This window comes from Myotis brandtii, unplaced genomic scaffold (assembly GCF_000412655.1).
Source record: "Myotis brandtii unplaced genomic scaffold, ASM41265v1 scaffold9255, whole genome shotgun sequence".
NCBI classification, from domain to species: Eukaryota; Metazoa; Chordata; class Mammalia; order Chiroptera; family Vespertilionidae; genus Myotis; species Myotis brandtii.
This window is the reverse complement of record NW_005371815.1, coordinates 31700-39563: the sequence shown is the minus strand read 5'-3', so window position 1 is coordinate 39563 and position 7864 is coordinate 31700. Positions and strand designations below refer to the sequence as shown.

The 7864-nt window shown below is 34.7% G+C and overlaps 1 protein-coding gene across 1 annotated transcript; it reads right to left on the bottom strand.

Moving 5' to 3' along the window:
- Window positions 1–2871: 2871 nt before the first annotated feature.
- Window positions 2872–7582, bottom strand: ZNF567 (zinc finger protein 567). The gene is made up of 3 exons (XM_005885746.2): window positions 7446–7582; window positions 7077–7163; window positions 2872–5213 (listed from the first exon to the last, which is right to left on the bottom strand). Exons 1-3 carry the CDS (start codon window positions 7486–7488, stop codon window positions 3493–3495), a joined length of 1851 nt encoding a protein of 616 aa, XP_005885808.1. The 5' UTR covers window positions 7489–7582; the 3' UTR covers window positions 2872–3492.
- Window positions 7583–7864: the final 282 nt, after the last annotated feature.

The following is a 7864-nucleotide window of genomic DNA, read 5'->3' as shown; positions in this document are numbered from 1 at the left end:
TTAATGGGGGGATAAGGACACTTATGTAATACCTTAAGCAATAAAGAAATTAAAGATTAAAAAAAAAGAAAAAAGTACTGTATTAGGAGTCTGTTAGTGAAGAGGGCTGGGTCATTTGTCTGTTTTGATCCTACAATCCTATAAATGACCCTATAATAAATTCATTATATTCTATGGAGTTGCCATTTCCTGGTACCAAAATATGCGTATTAGTTTTCTGTGGCTGCCATAACAAATCACTGCAATTTTAGTAGTTAAATCTACAAACTCTAGTGTATTTTTAAAAAATTATAGTATATATTTTAAGTGATATGTATTTATAATATTAAATTTGACATAGTTTTAAATGGAAAAGCTAAAATTAAAAAAACAAAAATCGTACGAAAAACAATTTGCCACTTCTTTGAATTTTTGCAGGGACACTTCAAGTAGGATAACTTTAAAAATATATATTTTTATTGGTTGTAAAGAGGAAGGGAGAGGGAGAAGAAACATCAATGATGAGAGAGAATCATCATTGATTGGCTGCTTCCTGCACGCCCCTCACTGTGGATGGAGCCTGCAACCCCAGCATGTGCTCCTGACGAGAATCAAACCCAGCACACTTCAGTCTGCAGGCCGACGCTCTATCCACTGAGCTAACATTTTCTTTAGAAACCTCTTCAGCCAAATATCCAATTTCTTCACTTACAACCAGCTAGAGCTAGGATAACTCTTTATGGTCAAACTTTTGCAGAATGTCTTTTCATTGCTCCTCTCCCCTTCAGCCAACTGAGATTATATATATATATTTCAGATTTGCATGAGGATAGTTTAATATAGAATTTAGGAAATAGTGGAAATATAAAATGTAAAAATAAGTTTAGGATATTTACTATCTGCCCTAGGATGTGACTGGCTTGAGTTTTAAACATTTTTTATTCGAATGAATGTATTAGCAATGTGTTTCTTCTAATAATACCCCATCTCTTTCCTTCCTGAAAGTGCTATATATTTTGGTGGATATAGCAACTATGATAGGAGAGTAAAAATTAAGATCTTGGGAAATAGCCAAGATATGGAGAGATAAATATGCTATGTAACAGCATAAATATGGAGAGATACCCAATGATAACTATACAAATAATTTTATAACTTCCTATATTAACAGTTCTCTTAGGTAAGAAAAAAGCCTAATCATCTGTCAGTCTATAACTGTACCTTTAAGTTGAGTCATTTAAAAACTGTCCATTAGTACACCATACTTTCTAGTACCTCATACACAAGACCTACAAAACATGAATATAATGTCCTACTTATAAATATAAAGTAGCAAAAACAAGGAAGAGTAGACTGTCCAAGAAAATGTGACTCACACATTTCCAATATCTTTCATGGGTTGAGGCTAGAACAAACAGATGCAATTAGATCATGCCTCCCACTTACTACATACCCAGAAAACAGAGGAAGGCTTGAGCCCCTGGTCATGAATACAATTCTTTTGTTAGATACCATTGATAGTACCATTCACCTACAAATAGATTTATTTAAATGAATAACTCCTAGGTTTTCATAGTTCTGAATATAGGACCTGTAATCTTAACTACTTGTAGTTATTTTATATGTTCATCTTGTCTGTACTCTTAAGCATGATTCCATTTACTACCCACTGGCTATTGTTAACCCTTTCTATAGGCCAGAGGGCTTGTTAAACATTTTTTTTTTTGCCAGATAATTAAGCTATCAACCATGTTCCTGCTTACTTAGATCTGGTTTACAGTTCTACCCATTTGAGAAAAAAAACTTCATGGTTATTTTAATTTCTACAAAATTTTATTACACACAATAATTTTATGTAGTAAATATAGGTTAAAATTAACCTCCTCAAGAAGGGCATTTAGTAACACAATTCAAGTTGCTGCTGAGCTTACTGTTTTCACAGAGATGTACAGATACTACTGTCTTAGCAGATTTCGAATTTTCAAACATCAAAACCTCTTCAGTGAGTTTTCATTTGGAATTTCCAGAGACCAACATGTTCTGCAAGATAAATCAAGCTATACAAAGCTTATTTTATATAGGCATATTATATTATATATAGCCTTACTTATACATATTTCCTGTAACTGTGTCTACTATAACAACTATACTCCCAAATTTTACTCACCTATGTTCCTTCTTAACCTCCCTGTCTCTAGAATGAACTCTTTGATGTTGAATTAGGTGTAAACTATGCCTAAAATTACCCCTTTAATAATGACAACTATAGGATTCCCTCCAATAGCATTGTGTAAGGATTCAGCCACAACTAAAGATCTTTCTACATTAATGACATTCATATATTCATGATTAACAACATTCTCACAAATATGATATCATAAGGATTTGATTTAATAGGAATTCTCCAGTTGAATGATTACTAAAGACCTTTCTCCACATTGATTACAATCAGAGCTGTTACTTTCCAAAGTTGAGAAAGGTCTGAGATGTTTGGCAGTATCTACACTAATAAAAGAGAAACATGGTAATTGGCGTACAACTGCTACCCTTTTCATTGGCTAATCAGTGAGTATGCAAATTAAAACTGTCAGCCAAGATGGCGGCCGGCAGCCAGGCACTGAAGCGAGCAGGGAGGCTTGCTTGCTGCCCTCTGCCACCCGGGAGCAGGCCTAAGCCAGGAGGTCGTTATCTCCCGAGGGGTCCCAGACTGCGAGAGGGCACAGGCCGGGCTGGGGGACCCCCCTCCCCCCGCCCCCCGAGTGCACAAATTTTTGTGCACCAGGCCTCTAGTCTATCATAAACTGAAAAAGCTTACATATCCCCTTGGATGGAGTAATTCCAGTCTTAATGTAAAATCAACAGAAATACATACATACATGCACAAAGAAATATACAAGAATACTTATAGTAGTAACTTTATTATAACACAAAATTATAAAAAATACAAATAACCATCAAGAGGATAAACAGCAGGATATTTTAAAAGTGGAATACTATACAAAATAAATATGAAAACACTACTGCCACACAATGTATGAATCTTCAGAATGTTGAGTGAAAAAAGACACAAAAGAATTCATGATGTGTGATAAAAATATGTAAAGACATGCAAAAACTACTTCATGCTGTTATAAGCCAGGGAAGTGATAATCTTTGGGGAAGTAATAACTATGTGTTTTTTTTTCACCAAATGCAATGAGAAATATAGTTCATATTTCATTTCTGTTATGAAGACTAATGCTTTTGGCCATTTAAAAATCTTGCCTCTCCCTGTATAAGTTTTTAAAAAGTAAATTGAGTCATCAGAACTTGAAAACAAAAATTAGATTCACTGCTGATAGAGTTCAGTAACAATGATCATACCAATTTTTATGCTAGTAAGCAGTAAAAAGTTATGCTGTATGGTACTTTAAATTAATAACATCTGTGATTAAAATGACCTTATTAGCATGCTTTTAAAAACTAAAGTTTTACAATAACTTGGGAAGGAACGCTTCCCAAAGAAATCACATTTTATTGCATGTCCATTTTTTCTCCCTTGTGAGTTCTCTGATGGACAATGAGGTTTCTCTTATAACTAAAGGACTTACCACACTCGTTACAAATATAGGGTTTCTCCCCTGTGTGAGTTCTCTGATGTACAATGAGATTTGTCTTCTGGCGGAAGCACTTTTCACATTCATTGCACTTGTATGGTTTCTCTCCTGTATGAGTTCTTTGATGATGAATGAGATAGGACTTCCTGCTAAAGGCTTTCCCACACTGAGAACATTCATAGGATTTCTGACCTGTATGTATTTTGTGATGTACAGTGAGGGTTGCTTTCTGGCGAAAGGACTTCCCACATTCATTACAAATATAGGGTTTTTCCCCTGTATGGATTCTCTGGTGTAGATTGAGATTTGTCTTCTGACTAAAGGATTTTCCACATTCATTACATTCATATGGTTTCTCTCCCGTGTGAGTTCTGTGATGATCAATGAGGTATGATTTCATTCTAAAGGCCTTCCCACAGTGAGGGCATTCATAAGATTTTTCCCCAGTATGTGTTCTCTGATGTGATACAAGGGTTGTCTTCTGACGGAAGGACTTTCCACATTCATTACAAATATAGGGTTTCTCCTTATTATGAGTTTTCTCATGAAGAGCAAGAGTTGTCTTCTGGGAAAAGGATTTCCCACATTTATTACAAATATACGGCTTTTCCCCTGTATGAGTTCTCTGATGTACAGTAAGGTTTGCCTTCTGGTGAAAGGACTTCCCACATTCTACACAAATATAAGGCTTCTCTCCTGTATGAATTCTCTGATGTAGAGAGAGTGTTGTCTTCTGGCGGAAAGACTTCCCACAGTCATTACACTCATATGGTTTCTCTCCTGTATGAGTTCTCTGATGACGGATGAGATGTGACTTCAATCTGAAGGCATTCCTACACTGTAGACATTCATATGATTTCTCCCCTGTATGTGTTCTCTGATGATCAGTGAGGGCTGTCTTTAGACGAAAGGACTTACCACATTCATTACAAACAAAGGGTTTCTCTCCTGTGTGTGTTCTCTGATGATCAGTGAGATATGATTTCCTTCTAAATGAACTTCCACACTCATGACATTGATAGGGTTTTTCCTCTGTGTGAATTCCCTGATGCAGAATCAATACTGACTTCCTGCAGAAGGACTTTCCACATTCAGTGCAAATATGTTTTTTTTCAATATTGGTTGCTCTTCTCCTTTTATTATATTCAGATGTGTTTTCTTTTATGTATGTTCTCTGATATGTAAGTAAGCTTCCTTTTTTAAGCAATAATTTCTCGCAGTCATTATATCCAAATGACTGTGCTGGAGTTTCCATCTTACGATACTGCATCCGAACTTCATTATGACTGATAGCCCTACCATTTTGATTATGGGATTTGACTCCATAGTGAGCTGTCTCTGATTTAGCACTAAAGAGTGACTTCTCATATCCATCATACTCACTATGCCTCTTTCTTGCAGGACTTATATTATTGATGATTAATTCTGATACATTTTTAAAAATCTTTCCATAATGGTTATATTCAGGAATTAGATTTTTTGAATTTATAGGGTTTTTGCTTAAAGTAAGTGTGTTGTCATACACATTATTGTTCTCCTTAATCAGTTTTTTGTGACTGATGAATACAACTGATCTAGAATACTTATGTTGGTGTTCCTTGAATTTCACTAAAAAGTCTTCAGGTTTCCAGTTTTTTTCTAGAAAAGAATATAATTAATAATAACTTGTGAATGTTCACACATTTGCTATGAAAAGGAATTGAACTAGGGTCTATTATGTGAGGCAAAAGAAGACATTAGACAAATTACTCACTGCATGGGACACAAAAGCTAAATGAAACATCTGCTTCAGTGTGGAAAAGAATAAAAAAATAAGCAATGAATGCTAATAACTTTTCCACTTTGCACCAGAACATCATACATAAAGTTGACCGAACATAAGAAGTAGTGAAGAGAAGACAAAAATGGTGGAAGAGGATTGATGTTTTGATAGGTAGATTCATAGGCAATAAAGTGAAACTATCAAGGGCATTAGGCTTTAAGTAGGATTGACAAGATTAGTAGAAAAGCTTATTCAGGGAAAATATTAGAGAAAGGATTACTTTGGGAGGACACAGATCAGAGCCTATACTTTTATTTATCACTTTTGGATTGCAAGGTAAAACACTTCCAGTTGTTCTACCACCCCTGTCCTTGTAGCTATCAATAGTTAATTAATGATTCTAAGCATCAATTAATTTCCTAGTGTTTAGAAAAACTATCCTATAGTCTAGGTCTAATTCTCCATATAGCTGGGAATCATTTTCTCTTCTGAAAAAACAAAAAAAAACAAAAAAAAAACTAAGAGAACACAACAGGAAATTTAAAACTGACTAGGGTTATACTCACTGGTGTATTCAGATTGCTGTTACTACCAACTCTTTCAGAATTGTTAAAAAAAACAACTCTCATGACCATCAATTATAACTATTCCTCTTTTTAATTGCTGACTTATTTTTTCAGGTTTAAAGAAAGACTGTTCAATTTCCCCAATTTACAGTAACATTCCCAACTCCAGATGAGATTGTTCATTCTGGTTCTAGATTGTTCTTTAACTTTCACCTTCATTTCTCTTATAAGTTTAGAGCTATATTTGACTTCTGTTACTTTGCAATTATCCAAATCTAGTGGGGCAATGCTAAACCTAGGCTCACAAATATTTTTCTGCCTTGAGTCCATTACCATCAATACTAACATACAAGGAATTTTTTCTGTAAACAAAACTTTAAACCCCTTAGAATCACTCTTCATATTCAAGCAAGTTTTAAGGGTTGTTCCTATATCTGACAAATCTCAGCCATAAAAAGTTTACATTGATTTTATGTGTCATAGGTAGTGTTTGGTAGAAACAAAACATTTTATTCAGAATGTATACTGCCATGGCCTAAAAAGGTATATCCTAAAAGGAACTTATAAGTACATGCTTTCTGAATGAGGGAAACAAGATATCTCCCCTGTATAGCTCCACAAAAAGTTCATGAAGCAAGTACTAAATACCTACAGCAAAGACTGAAACAAAGGATCTTATCTTTGAGGGAAAGGATTCTTAAGCATAAACCATGTACAATCAGATATTACACTATCTAATCATATCCAACTACTATATATGTTATAATTCATAAGTAGCAAGGGAATTAACAGAAAAACACACAACAGTGGATATGATGAGTAGTCAAGCAATAATTCGTGGAGAAGAAATCTCATGGCTGAACCATAAGATACACAGTTTGTGAAAGTGAGAATACAACACAATGAAAAACACAGATATGACAAATCCTACACTGTTGGAGAAAAGTTAGTAGCCTGGATTAAGTGGAAATTAGGAAGAGTTTCCAAGAGAGAAATAAATTTGAAAAGACCAGATTAAGACTTATTATGTTAGTCCTTGAATAATTAAGCATTTCAATTTCATATAAAAAACAAATAATAAGTAACAAGTGATAGATATCTTGTCACCAACTTCATAACCATTTAAACGTTTATATTCCACTAGTTTCATCTGTTTTAGAGTCAGAAACTCACCTAAGCAGGTCTGACCTGTCAATGATGTCCATGGCTCTTCTCCTCGTTCCAACTTCAGGATCACATCAGGCTTGGTCATGTGACACCCTGATAAGGAAAGATTTGGATTAAGTTGCTTAAGGTTCAATATGCTTGAAAAAACTAGTAAGGTTTTTTTTAATACTGCATTTCCAATACTGCATATTAAGATACACCTTTGTGTAACAGTAAACTTAACACCTTGTACTGTGCAAGTGAAAGATATAATCATTCTTTCTGTTAACCACAAAGGAATCATCACCTGTTATCCCTGAAATTCAAGATCACACATACTTTAGGCACTATGAAAGAAAATACATGCTATTGAAAGTGTCAGAAAGGTTTTCTTACCCACAGAAATGAGGTGGCAATAGTTTTCCAACATCACATCCATGTATAGAGTCTTCTGAGCAGGATCCAGGTGCTGCCATTCCTCCTGTGTGAAGTCCACAGTCACATCCTTGAATGACACTAATCCCTGCAATGGATAGAAACTGTGTTTACAACAAGTTGACTAGATATTAGGCACTATTTTTGATCCTGTTTCTTTGTGGCATTCATAAGAAAACTTGTAAAGAAAGCCTGTTATTTTTGTGATTTACATTGTGAGGAAAACAAAATCAAAGTATAAGTACCTGTCACCAAATTTATTTAATAACTCATTTTAAACTATTTACTGTGAAGTCACTTTGTACCCTAAAACTGCATTCATTCACTGGGATGCCAAGACATAAAAAACAGCTCAGCCAGTGTGGCTCAGTGGTTGAGCA

Bases quoted from the DNA above. Each gene is read 5' to 3' on its own strand.
- ZNF567 (XM_005885746.2), bottom strand. From the start codon at position 7,488: ATGGATGTGATGTTGGAAAACTATTGCCACCTCATTTCTGTGG. The intron at 7,164-7,445 runs GTAAGAAAACCT...TTTCCTTATCAG, and splicing joins TTGCCACCTCATTTCTGTGG to GGTGTCACATGACCAAGCCT. The intron at 5,214-7,076 runs GTGAGTTTCTGA...ATTCTTTTCTAG, and splicing joins GACAGGTCAGACCTGCTTAG to AAAAAAACTGGAAACCTGAA.